Consider the following 18,134-nt stretch of genomic DNA (forward strand, 5'->3'; position numbering starts at 1 on the left):
ACAAATGTCCAAATTACTTTTTTTCTTAAACTATAATTGCCATACTGTCTTTATGGTGTTTGGCTGTTTCACTGTTAAGGGGAAAAAGGTTTTCCTGTTCAGTGGGAAGTGGGGGGGAAGAGGAGGAAACAAACCTCCAGTGTTAGGAAGAAAAAGGCAGTGTATATTTATATTGAGTTGTAAAAGTTTAGCTGAAGTGTTGTCATATTGTTTTTTGTTTGGTTTCAAAATATGCTGTTGGCATTTTATGTTAATCTTTCTGGGAAATATATCTCAATTTCCAGGAAACTTATAATTGCTCAGAAAATAAGCAGCTTTGTGTGTGTAATTATATATCAGAAAGAAAATCTCAAATGTTATACTGAATCCTAGATGAAAATACTCAGCAAGAGTGAGGACAATATTGTAGGATGGGCTTGGTGTGTAATTCCTCCATTAAAGGATGCTAATGGAGTATGCCTGGGTGTGGATTCCTGCCCACTTGATTATGGTGATACCTAGACAGATATTGTGCAAAATGCTGGATTTTCTTTGGCTATTTTCCTTTCCTTTGGTATTTCTGAAAGCTGTATGAGTAGCTCAGCTTTACCAGTTTACCGATTGTTACAAAAAAGTCCATGAACCCTCTTGCAGGATGGTATGCTTCCTTTGGAGGACTCAGAGTCACATGGTAAACTTGATGCACAGTTTTGCAATTTAGTCATGCTGACTAGATAGTGGCAAATTCCTTGAACATTGTTGAGGAAGTGGGAGCCCAGAGCTATTCGGGGCTCAGATTCACAGAAGGCACTCAGGGCTCTGTTCAGTGCCACAGAGCCAGAACTGGTGTATAGCTTAGTTAGGGCTACGAAGTTGGTGAAGGGTTTGGAGAACAAGCAGTATGAGGAGCGGTTAAAGTCGCTTGGTTTGTTCAACCTGGAGAAGAGGAGACTGAGGGGAGAGCTCATGGCAGTTACAGCTTCCTCACAAGGGGAGCAGGAGGGGCAGGCACCGAACTCTTCTCTTTAGTGACCAATGACAGAACCCGAGGGAATGGCAGGAAGATGTGCCAGGGGAGTTCAGATTGGACATTAGGAAAAGGTTCTTCACCCAGAGGGTGCTGGACACTGGAACAGGCTCCCCAGGGAGGTGTCACGGCCCCAACCTGACAGTGTTCAAGAAGAGACTGGACAACGTCCTCAGACACACGGTGTGAACTGTGGGGTTGTCCTGTGCAGGGACAGGAGTTGGACTCGATGATCCTTGTGGATCCCTTCCAACTCAAGACATTCTATGATTAGTTCCAGTCTGTGTTACTGTAGGGAGGAAGGGGTGTAGCAACATCCCTTTCACCTAATAGGTTTTTTCCTCTGACACAGAAGGGATTGTGCTATTTAATTTCAGGGAAAGACACCTCTCTCTACTTACTCCCCATGTCAAAAAAGAAAAAAAAAAAAGCTTCCTAATTAGTCTTAAATCATGCATGCATAGAGAAAAAACTTATTCATTATTTGCCTCCTTTGGACGTGCTCCCATTCTGTGATGTGATTTGGTATTAATGAATTGTTCACTCACCTAGAGCTTCACAAGTATCTGGCTAGCCCTTGTATTAATCTTCCCATGTTGCTGCAGTTGCTCCTTATCAAATGATATCAGCTTGTACTGTCAGAAATTATGAGCACAGTCTTTGGGCTTCAGGCAGTGTTCGTTCTCTTGCATGTTTTTAATGTCCAATGTTTGGGTTTGAAGTTAATGAAGAGGATTCATTTGCACTTTTGTTTCAAACTTGAGTTTGGCAGTGGTGAAAAACAGTGTGTCTACAGTGCTTTCCTCTGCTGTTTAGTCTGTTCAAAGAGGAAGGAGAACTTGGGAGTTGTCGTTGTTTTTAAGGGCATTTGACTGGCTATTTCATATGCATTTCTAAAGAAAAAGCAGCTGACAGTACTTCCCCCCTCTCCTCCCCAAGCAGTAGTTCTGGAATATCAAAAAAGCCAGCTTTGTTGCTCCCAATGTTCTTTTTCCCTTTCTAAAAAAGGACATTCAGTGTAAAATGCCATTTTTTAGTTTGCAGCATATGCTGCGTAACAGCCTGTCCTGCTGTCTATTTGAGTCCAAAATTTCATCAACTTACTGATCTTTTAGTGTAAAACCCAGATCTGCCTGCCTTGACTGACTTGAAGCCACTTTAAGAACAGTCAGCTGTTGTTCCTGGGCTAATCATATGTTATCTTATGTTCAAATATATTGGGCTGCATGTCTTCCAAAAAAACCATGAAATCAGGTCTGCTTTAGCTCCTGCCTACTGTCTGCATTCCCCGCAAGCTTCTCAGGAGTTTGCACTGCCAAGATTTGAAAGAGTTGGCTTGTTCAGAAAGAAAGTTTCTGATGCTCATATTTTGAAAAGTTTCTTATGAGAATGATAGGGAAAGCATCAGTAATTTTTTTTTTTGGCCTTGAGAGTGTTGGGAAAATATGAACAATTTATACAGCAGCTGTAAATTGAGGCAGTTTTGGGACTGCTGAGCATGCAAAAAAGCATGGAAGCTCGGAATTATCTGTGCTTCTGGCCAAGTGGGATGAAACCAAGGAACATCTCTTGGTACATGGCTTATCTAGATGGATTTTCTCCAGACTATTGCAACACAAACAGTGACAGATTTTATTATGTAATTCTTTCTGTTTCTAGTCTTGTCATAACCCAACAAAAGCAGAAGTATCAGAAAGAAAATACTGGGAGGGGAAAGAAGGAAATGGTAACTACATTTTTTCCAAGCTAAGTTTTTGTAGGGCTCTGTGAACAACTCTACATGTACTATTTTAAAAAAAGACAAAGCAACCCCCAAAACATGCATAATTTACACCAGAATTTAGTGTATGGAATTGTCACTTTGAAATTATGAACCAGGAAAAAAATTCATTTAAATTTAAATTTAACAGCAAGTAAATTGAATTGTAGTGTTAAATTTCTTGTCATCTTTTCTCACTTTTCCTAGTCCTGTTGTGTAGTTGTTTTAAAACATTTTATGAAGATACATTGTTTCAGAAATATTGCTGCAGACATTGTAGGTGATGGGGCTGTTGGGCTGTTTTAAAGATGCTCTTTTCATGCCAGACTTCCTAACGATAACTGCATTTTGTTAAATATTACCTAATGAGTATATTTTGCTTTCCTAAGTGTGTAGTCCCGCAGTTCTAATTTTTTTAAATTGTTATTTTATTTGTAAAATCTTCTCCATAAGATAATTTATCAATATAGCTGCTGAGAAGCTCCATGTTTCTATTTACCATTCCTGAATTCCATAGACAGATGAATCAAATTAATAACTGGAGTAAATTAAACCATTCATAGGAGATAGTTGCACCTTAATGGCTAAACCTAAATAAACGCATGAGTGATGCTGATACAGGGGCAGCACTTCTGGAGAACTATCCTTCTCCTGGAGGGACTTACACGCAACCTGTAAGTTTAGCCGTGGTTTTTGGAGAACACTTTTCAAACCCTCTGTGGATTTTAAGCTTTCAAAGCAGCACCTGCAGATAATGTTTTTTGCCATCTCTGGCAGCCGTGAGCATTCAGCATCATGATGTGTAGTGATTTGGTGTTGGCTATAAGTATGTTTTTCAGGCTTTAGTTGGGTAGCAGTAGTGCAATAGTTGGTAGAGTGTAGGGCAGTCCAACTGATAAAGAATGCTGCAGTATATCTTCTTTACAAGGTTGATAACAGCAAATACAGTAAGCCTCTTTTAAACTGACTTCATTTTTAGACAGAGCATCAAATGGAGGCCAGGACTTGCAACAGAACACGCTAAAATTCTCTGTAGAATAATTGTAGGTGTGCAATGTAGGAAGTGGTTACCATCATCATTACTCTGGTTCCGTTAAATGTCCTAGAGTGTAGGTATTGCTGCTTCTCTCTTGCAGATGGGATTATTTTGATCGTCAGCTGAAAGAATACCTGTAAAGGTTCTTCAAGAACCACAGCCAACCTGTCTGCTTCCTGTGAGTTTTTCTGTCATGTAAGCATAAGGCAGCATACACAGGAATAATAAAAACACAGCACGCACATTAACAGTGTGCACAGGTGAAGGATGTTTATCACACTCCCAGCATCTCTGCTTGCAAGCTTTCTTGTATGATCACCGTGCAAGTAGCATAATCACCTTTCTAGGCCATACACAAAGAGGAAGGAGGCCCTGCTCATGCTTCCGAAAGTACTGTGAGAGCAATAAGTTGGGCAATAGGTTGTTGCTATCTTTCTTGAACACCTTGTCCATTACCAAAACGGAGGACAGGAAACCCTTATGTAAAAAAAGTTACATGCAAGTTGGAAATAATCTATATTTTCGCATCTTAAAAAAGCAAAAGTTACTGCCGCATCTTTTCAGGGAAGAACACCCATGGGTCAGCTGTGCGTGGGGCTGGCTGCCAGTGTTGGTGTTTGTTTGGTGTCCTCCAAAGCATTTGTGTGGCCTTGGAGCAGCCTCAGCCAGGAGCCAAGCAGAAGGCAGGGACTATGTGCCGTCCAGAGCGTTCTGTGAGACAGCACGGAAAAGCCACGACCCACGTGTGCAGCTTTGTGTCTGTTTGCAAAATGTTTTACAGACTACTACAGGGAAATCAGAGGTTCAAATCAGCAGGGGAGTTTTCTCATTTGTGTTGCTCTTAGATATATAGCCCCATATCAGTGATGGAACCATTTGAGCTCTGTTTGGGCCCCTTAGTTTTTGCATTTCTTCAATGCTCTGCTGTTGGCCACTGTCAGCATTTCCTCCAGATGATCCACTGCTTTGATGTTACTTCCCACTTTGTGCAAAAGTCACAACCGCATCTTTGTTTCTGGGTTGTGTTAGAAGTGGCTTGCCCTTGCTGTTTATAACAAGACAGAATTACAGCAACAAAGGAACTCTGACCAGTCCCTGATAGCTGCTGTGCGCTAAGCCACAGAATTTACCCTTTGTCCCTCATGTCTCCATGGAGAAGATTTGTAATCTAATGTGAATTTTGTGCTAGCGAATCTTGTGAAAATTGTCCTTTGAAGATTTCTTTAACACTCCATATTACAAATACAGCCACGTGAAAACTGAATCTTTTTTCATCCAGCAGGTGTTGACATTGATGATGTGAAGATGTTTCAACTTTTTCCCCTCTTGCTCCGTGTGTTTTATAGTTGATAGTAATGCGGTTGATTTTCTTTCTATATTAAATAGCTGAAAGCTCTCAATTTTAAAGCTTCATGGAAATTACTGTGGATTTTGAAGATTCTATCCCAGTCAGTGTAGAATGTGATTTTAGCCTGCAAGAGGGCAGATCAGGGATCCTTGGCAAAACGAGTATGCTGAACGATGTCTGATGGTCTACGCTGAATTAGTGGGGTCATCACCATGTACTTCATCTACAGTAACATTACGAGAAGATTTTTCCCCTAGCCTTTTTTTTTTCAGATTGCACACGACTTTGAAACTGTTCGAGATATTGAACTTGTAATTTAGACTTGCGGTATTTTTGGAGTTCACTTCTCAGTTTTTCCACCATTTGGTTTGGATAAAATCACACCCTTTAGGGAGAACAGTTTGGCTTTAATACTTCATAGCAGCAATACAGATTGTATGAGCAGATTGTAAAATCTTCCTCAATTCATAGGTGGTGTTTTATAGCAGCTTCAGTTCTCGACAGATGCAGCTCTTAAAACCAGAGTCAGCTCTTGTTCTGTCACTTCTGAAATAGTCAAGGAGACTTGAGGGACTCTTGTCTAAAATGCAACAAGCAAAATGTGTGTATTACTTTTGATGTTTTGCTTTTCACGTGTGACAAAACTTTGGATGAGTGTATTCAGCAGGGATTTTGAGAAACTGTTGAATTAAAATGAATCTTTCACTGAATTTCACTGCCAAAAACAGTTTTAGTGGGGTATGTTTTTTGTTTACAGCAATACAGCTGATATTTGTCAGCTATCTCAATGCAATATCTTAGCATAGACAAGGATTGGAATTTTCCAATCTGAGGAGCAAATCCAAACCCTTCTTTCTCTCTTAGCCTCCCCACATCACAGTATAGTCTATCACATATAGTGAGATTTTGCATGAAGCCCCTTAAAATCTCTACTTTTGTGAAAAAAGCATAATGTGTAAGGGTAGAGAAATTTGGCAAGAAAAAGTAGTTTGTTATGGGAAAGTAAGCTGTTGAATTTTTTTGTTGGTTGGTTGGTTTGTTTGTTTTGGATTTTTTTTAAGTTATTGTTAAATGGAAAAGCAAAAAGGCATCATCTAGTTTTCACAGTGATCTCGCGCATTTGAACATCATCAGAAATTCTGGGATATTGTTGTTTTCTCCTAACTGAATTGCTTGTGTGTAGCATTTCTGAGTGAGCATTTGAGATTGCACTGAAGCCAAATACAATGAAACTAATAAAAATAACCATATTCAGAACTAAGAAGGAGAGCTGAAAATGTGGTCTTCAAAATATTTGGCCGTCAGAAATTAGGAAGATCGTGGGGTTATTCAAAATGCATATGCATTGTACCCGTTTCTGTTAGTTTGGAGTTAAAGAAGTAGATGTCAAAGCCTTGTATTCTGTTTCAGGACTAACACTGGCTTGAGTCCGATGGTCTGAGTGAAATCAGTGCAATTGTTGGTTTAGCTTCATCAGTGCTTTCCAATTTTCTGTTAGTGTAGTCCCAGACTTACTGGAAATAGTGACTTCTAGTTGGGCTGTCCCTTCCAGACAGAATTACTCTGCAATCCTGTGATTCTGTCAAATAAACTTTCCAGTGAGAGCTACATGCTGACCTACCCAGCTTGTTTCTCCCTATGGCCTAATTGGGTCTTAAAGCTGTTACCCCAGAGGTGAACGATGATGAAATCTCATTTCTTTGACGTCCTTATTGAGTAGTAACTCTATGTGATGTGGTGTTAGCAAGTCATGTCGCTAGTCACTTAAGGGTAGTTCCAAACATAGTGAGCACAAGGTCTCTTGAGCAGCTAAAATATGTTCCTCATTAAAACTCTTGATGAGCATTGTGTTTACATTGCATTTGAAAATGAGGCATCAGATGGTGTTTGTTAATTTTTACAAAAGCTGTCTGTTTTTCTTTCTTTGTGAGGTCATTGCAATCTCCAGTCTCATCACATGGTGCTCCAAGCTGCAATAACCAGTGCATTCGTGGGAAAGGGTTGTTATTTCCCTGCGAGTCTGTACGACCGTCTGCGTGAATGTGAATTATAGTGGTGGCTCTCGGCTCTTCAGTGAGATAAGCAATGGTGCCAAATAATCCTAAACCTGCTTTCTAGCTTTGTCTCACTCTACAGAAAAGAAAGCAGGAAAACAGTTAATAAAAACTAGTTTAATGAATGTTAGGGAGTCATAAAACTTTTCCATTTATTGCGAATGGTCTCCGCATAGGGACATTGCGTGATGTGCAAACAATGGCGTGAGGAGCTATATGCCTTCTTGCTGCAAAGACTCTAATTTCACAGTCTTCTATCTCAATGACTGTTCTGGGCCTTAAGAGATCTAAGAGGAATGTTAATTGCTTCTCAGGTCAATGTCTTTACATTAAAAAACGCAAGCATGTGCAGGATTGCTTGAAATGTTCTTCCTAGTGCTGCTTGACTGAGCTGGTTAAGAGTCCACAGTCAAAAGGCCAGCTGAGCCCAGCTTCAATTCTTTCATTTTTTTCATGATCTCTTCCTGTTACCTTGTTAACTCTTTCCCCGATCCGTCCTTCTCCACATCCCTCATTCTCTGATCACACTAGTATTCCTTTCTCTTAACCTTTTGCTTCACAGAGCAATACTGACGTGGAAGCTACAGGGTAACTCCATTGCTGAGGGTGCTGTGAATTGTAAACTGAAATCTGCTCCAAGTTCAGGAGCAGTTAAGAATGAGGGAAGACTGTAGTGAAGCACCAGTTTGCTGACTTAGAAATTACAGCTGGTTTGGATTCTTGCTATTCCTGACAGTTTAAACCAGGTGACACAGTAGTGCCGGAGCTTTTTATACCTCTCCCTCTTCCCTTTGCGGGATACGTGCAGGTGTGGAGGCTCATGGTTTGAGTCACTAGTGCTGGGATGCTTCCTAGGACTAGTAACGCTGCCACCTGAAAGCAATGTGATGTTATACTTGTTTCAGTTTGGTGGTATTTGGAATGTATATTGTTTTCCGCATTAAGGATGAAAAATTAAATGTACACTTATCCATTGAAATCTCTATGTTTCAGAAATTTCTGTAACTGTGCATTTATCTGAGAAAGTAATTGTGAACTCACGTGTTACGGACCAGTTACTCAGGTTGTTAATGTTGATCAAGTGCTCATATGCAGTGCAATTACTTGATCATGCTTAAGCTTATGTTGCGTTTATTGTACATCTGGTAGTGGGTTTTGCTGCATTGTCCAGAAATTGTATGTAGGTTCAGTAGTTTCTCAGTTAATCTTTAAAAATAAAATCAACCAAAGGTGTTCCTTTTATCATTAAATTGCCCACTGAAGTGCTTAGAATTCTATCTGGGAATTTTTGAGGCTGTGTAGCAATCAAAAAAGAAAATATGTAACTAAAGAGCAACAAAATAACGTGAGCTTTAGATGATTAATTTTGATTCTAGTTCTCCTTCCTTGCATTGTGAAAAATACTGGGAAAGGAGCATGTGGAACAGACAACGCTCTTCCTCCCATGTTTAACAAAACTCACCCTTCATTCCAAGTGCGAAGAAAAAAAAAAAGTTTTTAAAAAACCCAAACAATCTGTCTATTAGTTTGTGAACTATTTATTTAATAAGAATGCTTGTATATTTGTGTGTTAATGAGTAGGGTCTCTCTGTTTAAAAATTGAGCAAGGTCTAAGTAAAAGGCATAACTGCTACTTTTTAAAAATGATATGGTTAAAAGGGTGTCTTAAATTCAGCCTTTGATTGTAAATGTTAAGTTTTTTGTTTCAGTACATGCCAGTTTTACTACAGGCTCACGGTCTCAAAGCCACATTAAAGAGTTGGAAACTTTAGAGGATGAGTTCTATCAGCTGTGATGGCTGGTGAGAAATGCGTATCCCTTTCTTATAAGTCTCCAACCAGGTCTTTTATTCTGTGATTTTTATTTCCATCTTTCCATTTAGGTTGTGTATCATTGTGGACAATGGCCCCCTTCTTACGGATATCTTTCAACTCATTTGAGCTGGGGCCTGCGCAGAATCAAGGGGAACAACCGCAGCCTTTCTGTGCTATCAAGATGAAGGAAGCATTGACTACAGGTGAAGATATAAATTATGATGCTTTTCTAAATAAGTTTTTGAGAAATACTGCAGTCCCTCTTAGTCTGTGAATGGTAGTGAGTCCTGATGTTCCTGTCATGCCAAGCAGTTCGATGTGAGTTTTTCTTTTAGAATGGGAGAAATAACAATTACTTTTGTCTCTACCTCCACCTTAAAACAAGACTTCTTTATTAGTGCTTTCTTGTCCTGCAGCCAGAGTGCTCATCCAGAGGTTTCTATTTTGTGACATTTAGCTAGAATACATCACTGTAGCCAAACAAGATGAGAGGGAATTACCGTACTGAGTTAGACTCCAGCCGTCTAATCCTGCATTGTGGCTCTAGGCCTTCACAAAACATCAAAGAATGCAGGAAAGGGTGAGTCGTCTTCTTCACAAACGGTTGGGCTTTCCCCTTATTGCTGAGGTAAAAGCTGCATTTAGACTTCAAACACAAGGTGCAACGCATCTTCCATAAAATGTTGTTATCAAGCAAATGTGTTAAGCTCCAAAGAAGTGTTTTCCTAGTCTGTTGGGAGGACCTCTGAAAAAATGGTGTTGAAAACATTGCAGCTGCCTGAATGTGGGGAGAGGTGGATGTAGTCTAAATAAATCTACTTTTTTTTTTTAGCTGTCTCCCTTTGAAAAGTAGAATTGGCCCAACATTTCTCCTCTTTGCTTTCATGTGTCTTTGAAGTACTTAAAATGGGGGAGTAGAGTGCAGTGAACCTTGGAGCAGTGACTGATTGGGGTAATCAGGAAGAGAAACTGATGTTCCCCTTATCAGTTTGACAACATCTGGAATCACTTTTGTTGAATTTGCATGCTGAAACATGATCAAGGAAAAACTTATTAAATAGGAAGAAGAAAATCATTTGCCTAATGATTAGGCATCAGGCCAGTTTGCAAACGTAAAATGTTTTGAAGCCAGTAAGTAGTGTTAGCAGAGAAACAAAGGAGCCTGAATACAGGAGGGGTAAGAAGAGTGTTCTTCTTCAAGGCTGTTCTTTGTTGACACTTAAATGTTCATTTGCAGGCAGGCAGTGTAATCTATGACAAATCTTGTATCAGTATGATTTTAATTACAAAAGCAGCATGGCCAGGCTGGAAGTTGTTACCAGTAATTCAGATGACTTCTTTCAGTTTCACATAGGGTAAAAATATATAAAGTAACTGATCAAAGCAGATATTAATTGGCACATGGGAATGGGGAGAGTCCTGTGAACGGACTGAAATAGTTCTCTCCCCTCTAACAATCCTACCAAGAGTCTTACCAACTATTCTGTAAACTGCTGCTGCTTCCGCAAACCCTAAATGATTGTGAAAGGTTCTGCAAATATGTGCAATTTCTCATATTCCCAAGGATGCCTCCTGAATCGTACCTTTTTTGATGAGCAGGTCTGACTTCAGCAAGCGAAAAAATAGGTTAGTGTAAAAGCCCTATTGTCGAGAGCGCCTGCTTTTAATTCCCCCTTGCCTTTATTGTCCATCCTAGTATTTGCTCAATTGTGTCTTGTTTGAGCTTTCCCCATATATTTTCAACAAAATACAGAGTGTTTCAAAAAGGTGGACACAATTTCACAGCAGTATATTTTGAGGTCATCCAGATTAGTCACTAACGGTGGCACAAAACCACTGTATTTGACATATCCCCACAAGAAAAAGTCGCAGGGCGTAATGTCTGGGGATCTTGGGGGCCAAGAGTGTAGCACCAAGTCTTGGGGTCCTGTGTGACCTATCCAACATCGAGGCAGTGGGTCCATCTTTTTGAAACACCCTGTACTTCCAAATTCTTCCTTAGTTAAGAATACAAAGTACACAGCTCTGGAAGCAGGTTAGCACTGCTACGAGTCTGAGGTTTTCTTTCTGCAGAGTTCCCCAAACTCAAGATAAAAGCTTTTGACTGAGTAGAGGAGGAATATTCAAGTTTGTGTTGAAATGGAGGAAGTGCTCAGGTGGCTGTTTCTGAGCATTTCCGAATGCCCTTTGGCAAGCAGGCTCGGGTCTCCTTGGCAGAGCTGTAATTTGTAATGCCGTTGCTGGCAGACATTCCCTAATAAAGAAGCACAAGGACACTATTCGCTGCTCTTGTTTGGATAACTCAGTTCAATGGAGTGGAGTGCATTGAGCAAGTTATTAATGAATGAACACAAACTTTGCCTTGAATTTCCAGAAAGATTATTAAACAAGTGTCTAATTCGACCTTCACTGAAGTGAATGTAAATTTTATTGCTAATTTTAGAAGACAGACCACACTGCAGCTTCTTGGGGAAGCTATTTAATCTGCTTGGCTGCTGTCTTGATGTCATCAGAACAGATTACACACTCAGGGAAAATGGATCATTCAAAGCTGACACACTTAGAAAGCACTTTTTATTGCAGCAGATGATCTTGATACATAGTGGAAATTGTGCAAAATGTACGAAATTATATTCTGTTACCTGAGCACAAACAGGGAATAATTAGCTTGGCAGCAAATCGCAGAGAAAAACTGGGGAGGTGGCATCGTGTGCCAGGGTCGCAGTGAAGGGCTGGCTGTGGTTGCGTAGGAAGCAGCATCATGTTGGATGTGTTGATGGGACTACCGAGAGACTCAGATCTAGAAATATGCTAAAGCTTGTTATAGATCGTGCAGTTACTAGCTGTTTTCTGTGCCTGAGGTAAGGATAGGAAAAAAACAGCTTAACTGGTAGCAAGAGAGCAAGAGAGGCTGAAACTGTGTATTAGGGAGCAAATCAATCTGATAAGAATAGTCAGGCACTGTAAAACTCCCAAGGAAGGTGGCTGCGGAGATGCTCTTATGAGAGGCTGGGTAAATGTTACCACAAAAATAAGATTTTGGAGGGTTTTTTTGAGGTCCTTTCAGCCTTTTCCTTATCCTTTAACTACACAAGGTCTGCATGTGCAAGAGAAGACAGATGAGGCCTTGTAACATCCTTTAAAAAGCAGCAGTCGTGGCCGAGAGTACCATGACAAGGAGAGTAACTTATGAATAGAAGTGAAATGTTGGGATAACTTGGAAGTAGATTAATGAAATGTGGAGCTTTTCATTTCTCAGCCACTGGTTTCAGTTTAAACTAGGTCAGCGTCAGACATATCTTAATTTATCTTATAGCAGCGGGTATTCACTGTGATCAGACGGCACGTCACGGAGATGGCTACCGGAAAGCAGCCATGCACAGTTTCCTGTCAAATTGCACCTGACTAAACCAGTTTCTGAATTCCAGAACAGGATTTGTCCCTCCTGGTCTCCATGGCTGCAGGTTAACACCTTCACTGCCCCTGCGTGCCCTGTTTGTCAGGGTGAGCTCTGCCTTCCACGTCATGAATGTCTGAACTGAATATTTAAACTTTGTCCCAATCACAGTACAATAAATACTAAATCTGCTTTATGTTTCAGTACAAGGATTCTATCTTTTGATTTATTTTGTTGAGTTTAGATACTAGACCTACATTATTTCCTTTTTACAGTTTCTATCCTTTGTTTGTGGCTTTCAGAGAGAGGAAAAACTCTAGTTCAGAGGAAACCTACCATGTATCCAGAATGGAAATCAACTTTCGATGCCCACATTTATGAAGGACGAGTGATTCAGATTGTTCTCATGAAAGCAGCAGAAGAGCCATTATCTGAAGTGACTGTAGGTGTGTCGGTCCTGGCAGAGCGGTGCAAGAAAGGCAATGGCAAAGCAGAATTCTGGGTAAGGAAGAAGATTAATTCCTTAGACTTGCTGACCTAGTTATGTTTCTTTCAAGCTGGACAGATGCCTTATGCGTTTTAAACTGTGAGTGTTTGATCCCTTAGGCATGTGTGGCAGGGCTTGTAAGACAATTATTTTAGCAGCATTTTTGAAGCAGGTAACGTACAATCAAAGTTTGAGAAATTGACAATGAAGTCCATGGCGCTAGTGTTTGAAATAGTGGCATATATCGCATTCAGTGCCTATTGATAAAGCCTAGCAATTTTTATAGCAAATAGCAGACATTTAAATTGGATCTGATCATCATAATTCACCCAGAGAGAAAGAAAGGTAAAGCTTATTCCAAGGCATTAGAATTTCTAGTTTTATTTATTTATTTTAACAATGAATCTTAGTTGGCTTGATGCTGCTGTAAGGGGGATCCTTTAATCCTCATTTTGTTTTCCTGGAATCTTTTCATGCCCTCATGTCCCAAACAATTGTTCATACATGAAGTCAAGTGGTATCACATCTTGCAGAGTGTCGTTTCCTCCTGTGTCATACTGAGCACAATTCTGAGTATCGATCTCAGAAATGTAACAAGGGAGGTAAAGATCTAATGTAGATTTAAAATTAGAAAATAGATGTTTAGTCTAAACGCCAGCAGTTATTATTAGTTGTCAAACTACGGAAACCCAAACAACAACTTTTAAGTAATGTGAATGAATCTCAATTAGCACTGTAAGCCTAAAATAAATAGAAAATTAAAAATATAAAATATTTTTATACATCTAGAGAGAGTGGGAAGGGACGAAGGCAGGGAGGAACAAACCCCTGAGCCCAGAAATCTGGAAAGCCAAAGTGTTGTTTCATTCATTTAGTTGATATGCTGTAAAGAATTTTTTTACAAATTGAGGGTTTAATTATGATTTATAAAATCCTGTTCTCTAGCTTCTTTTTCAACTTTCAGACCCAACTGAAGTTGCTGAGATCCTGGTGCAACAAAAAGGGTTGTGAGAATGTGATGAGGCATTCTTGTCCCAGAGAACCCTATCTATCATCTTGAAGCAACTCTAATTAGTGTCTCAGATATTAAGCATTTCTCCAAATACAGAAATAAGGTTCAGAGAGGAAATCAGGCTATCCTATAACTTGGCTGAGAGCTGTCTGCAAGGGTCATAGATGCTATAAACACTCTTGCCCATCATCCCATTGCACGTACAGCTGTACTCCAGACAGCTTGCCCAGAAACCATGTGTATTTGCTAATACAGCAACTGTCCAGCTCTGTATTTGGAGCACAGTTAATGCTGAGGAAATGTTTGCTAGATGTGAGCGGGTCTCCTTAAAATCTCACACACAGGATTGTCTTCAAATGGACTGGAGTGTTTCTGAATTTTCCCGAAACATGAACCCTACAGCAAAAGATCTTTTCATTGGGTGGGCTAAAGCAGGATGAGCAGGCAATAGTATTTGATATCTCTGTGGTTTGTGCTCTCAATAAGCATATAAAGACTTGTATAGATGTTTTCTAATGAAACTGGGTTCCAGTGCAAATTGAGTTTAGTAGTAGAAAAAAAGAAGCCAAGAAACTTCTTTGCAGAAACGGGAAAGGACATGCAAAAGCAATGGGAACTTTGACTGCACTGAACTTTTGGGTAGATGTCAAAGCGATGCAGCACACTAGTAAAAGCAATAGAGTAAAAGCCGCTGGTTCAGCTGCAGCAGTGAGATATGGAAGAAGGTTGTAGTCCAATATTTACTGAATATTATGCTTTGATTCCTTAGAAAGAGCTGTTTAAATTCCTGAGAGTTTCAGTCACCACACACTTCACTGTTGGTATCTTTCTCTCCACAGCTTGACCTACAACCTCAGGGGAAGGTGCTGATGGCTGTGCAGTATTTTTTGGAAGATATAGGTAATGTCAACTGTTTATTTTCAGTCAATTATGTAAAAATAAAACTTTTTTCACATTCCTTTTGTAGAACATTGGATGTTGCTTACAAAAATAATCACCAGTATACTGAGTAGAATTTTCTAGTTTTATTAATTTGTTTTGTATAGGGTATTTTTGTTATGTGGAGTCATGGCTGCATCTGTTCATTTTTAAATGCCTTTGTGCCCTGTATTGCTGTTGCATTTAGCCACTTTTTGGTCTTTTATATGTCTGTCCTAATGTTTTCATGTGATAGAAAATATATTATCAGTTCCTTTTTAGGTGCCAGGAAGTTAAATCTCTTGTTCTAGCTTACGTGGGAAACTTTTTTGGTGGATTGGGGAACTGGGTCTGAGTTTCCTGGGATTCATATGCCATAGTCACTAATCATGGAAATGGATTGTGGCAAAGAGTGAATGGTTAAGTATTAAAATGCAAATCTAGTCAATGTTCTGCCATGTCCATTTAAAAAGTGAACAACCTGTCTATGTCAGAAATCTACACACGCTATTTGGAGAAGATACTAGGAGGTAAGAGAAGAAAATTACTAGAGAGGAAGCTTTAAGTATAGTAATAAAGCCAAATATTTTGGCAGGGCTTTTCGTATCTGTGGAATTCTTTCCTAATGGAAATGATGTAAACCTCACAACTTGCTTAGTGGTTAAAACTTTCCCATACTGTAAGTCACGAAACTATAATTTCTTGGGAATTGCACTGGTCTGCCATATTAGCCTGTCAGTCTTGCATGGTTTAATACTGTGTGTTTGTAAATAATAAGTGTGAAGAGTAAGCAGTAAGTTTTACAGCATTGGTGGGTTTTTTTTCCCCCAGAGAGATATACAGGGAAGATAGTTCTGCTCTCGCAGAACAAGTGAATTGCGAAGATACTATACATTGTTTTACCAAATGTGCAATCTGTGTAGCAGTTACTAGAAAAGCTACTAAAGATAGAATGTGATATGCAGTAGGTGACATTTCAGAGTTGACATTTTATCTTTGCGATGGCAAAAAAACAGCCTATACGCTCATTATTTTGGTCTCCTTTATGAAAAGTTAACACTTTAAGCAAAATTTTTTAAAATTGTGAGACTCTGAAGAGCCTGTAAGTAAGAGCGTTTCTCTAAAGATCGAAAGGCCTATGTTTATGTACCAGTAATATTCTAGTTTGCATTGAAGCTGTCATGAGCCATTACGTTACGAAAGATTCATCTTGTCTTTGTCGTGGCTTTCCTGTGCAAGGCAGTTCCATGGAGCAGCGGTATGATGAGAATCTGTGTTTTAATGAGACATACAGAAATCCGTTTGTCCAGGAAAAGTAAAAGTTTCTCAACCAAAACTCTACAAAACCAGCTTCAGCATTCTCAGTTGCTTATTTGATGAGGATGAAGTGTATTTCCTCCTCTCCACACAGACATGAGGAACAGTAGGGATGGCATAAGTGAAAACCTTCCATAATTTGCCATTAGCTGTTAGTAGGAAGGTTATGTACTTGTGCAGTATAAGTACTAAAATAATTGTACTTAGTTATTGATTGAAATAATTTAAAAATAGATACAGTGTTCTCGCAATTCTTTTCATTGCCTTTATTAGGGATTGCAGATAGTTGTGGAGGAAACCTAAGTACCAAAGAGATTGTTTAAGTCATGCAATCGTACTTTAATTGGGCAGTTGATATTCGTGTGTTAATGCACTTGTTAGGCCTTCTACTTTGCAACAACTTCCTATTTACCTTCTGATTTATAGAAAATTAGTCACCAATACCTTTTTGGTAACCAAACCACAGAAGCAGTGGAAACTCCCTTTCAAGACATTTTTACATCTACATTTTGTGAAGCAGAGTGCCTCAGTCTGACATCAAACATCAATACATTTTAACATACTAATCCTCCTCAAAATTACAGACCTCCCTCCCGTCACTATCTGTGTACTGCTAAATAGACAAACATGGAGTGATTTTTGGCTCATCATTGCACTGCTCTAAACGTTTTCTCAAGCTAAATTAGCAGTTACCAGTGTAAATGCAGAGAAGTTTGTTAGTGCATTACAAGAATGTTTGTATTAACTTCCATTCTTCACATTGCTAAAACCCTGAGTTAATAGTTGAAAGCTCAGAGCCAGTTCACATTCCTTCCTATGCACATAGTATTTTGTTTTCTCTCTGACACGCTTTTCTGTGCAGAACTGTAGGGTAGCTGTGTTTCTAAAATACTAAAAAAGGCTTGTTCTGAAACTGGTATTTCAGTTGTTCCCTCGTTTATTTGAAGGTATCGCTACCATTAGTATCTTTGAGTTATAGGTGCTACCTTTTGTTTTAAAATCTCCAGGCACTCTGCAAAAGTGATTAATTCTTTCTTAGGCTTGTTTTGCAAACTAAAGCTGTTGTTTTTCAGACCTTCCTTCTAAGTAGCAAACATTCTGCCATCTCTAGAGAACTCAGCAGTATTGAGAAGTAAGCGTCTTATTGCTCCTTTATCAGATTTATTATTAGAGAAAAATGTTCATGGGATAAACTGGTATTAAAATCTGCTCCATGGTCAACTACACTGAGACTCTTCATTGGTATATTATTTTTGTAGATTGGGGCCTGGGCATTTCATTTAGGGCTACAGATGAAAAGGCTTAGCAGTCTTAGAGGAGGTTTTTTTTTTCTAGACCTTGTAAAACAGGGACCGCAGAGCCCTGACTTAGAGCTGTCAAAGAACGTTTTTGTCTTCTGTGACTTGAAAATAAGTTTGTACTGGAAATTTAAAAGTTTTCCTTCTGAAACACGAGAACAGGGTGTTGACCTCCATTTTAATTTCAGAATGTTGTTTTCTTTCTGCTCCTCCTCCTCTCCTACTAGTATTGAAACTAGGTTATAATTCTGTAAAGCAGCTTTCGTTTTAATAGGTGGGAGTTGCAATACGTTTAATGCTTTGCTTGATCTTTGTTTATTCAAATATAGTTAATGACCTTATTGAGTAAGAAAACCCAGGACCACAGAGGTGGTTTGCTGTGCTGCTGAGTGTCTTGTGCGGTATGAGCAGCTTTGGAGGCTTTGGAATTATGTTTGTGTCTTGGTTTTGAATTCTGAATTGCTGTTTTGCTGCCTTCAGCTTCCTGGAGAAAGGGTTAGTGAATTCTTTCCTTAAAATGCTATTAGATGTATCAGAAGGTGAGTAATTTCCATGTCAACTTTTGATATCTCAAGTAACTGACTTCTGGAAAAGGAGCATGAACCAGAGAGCTGCGTATATTTTGAACATATTTTTCTCTGTGTGTGTTGAGATGAGTTCTGGGGAAGCATGAGATTTTAGAATTTTT

General features: G+C 39.3%; 1 protein-coding gene across 3 annotated transcripts in view; it reads left to right on the plus strand.

Annotated features, from left to right (window-relative positions):
- Positions 1-18,134, plus strand: part of PRKCD (protein kinase C delta) — a 66,164-nt gene that overhangs the window by 28,027 nt on the left and 20,003 nt on the right. For all 3 annotated transcript variants that reach the window (XM_065642291.1, XM_065642293.1, XM_065642292.1), the window contains exons 2-4: positions 9,086-9,220; positions 12,717-12,916; positions 14,753-14,813. In XM_065642291.1, the coding sequence (XP_065498363.1) occupies positions 9,106-9,220; positions 12,717-12,916; positions 14,753-14,813 (376 nt within the window). In that variant the 5' untranslated portion in view covers positions 9,086-9,105. The remainder of the gene's footprint in view (positions 1-9,085; positions 9,221-12,716; positions 12,917-14,752; positions 14,814-18,134) is intronic.

The sequence above is a fragment of the Caloenas nicobarica genome, chromosome 11 (assembly GCF_036013445.1).
Source record: "Caloenas nicobarica isolate bCalNic1 chromosome 11, bCalNic1.hap1, whole genome shotgun sequence".
Taxonomy (NCBI): Eukaryota; Metazoa; Chordata; class Aves; order Columbiformes; family Columbidae; genus Caloenas; species Caloenas nicobarica.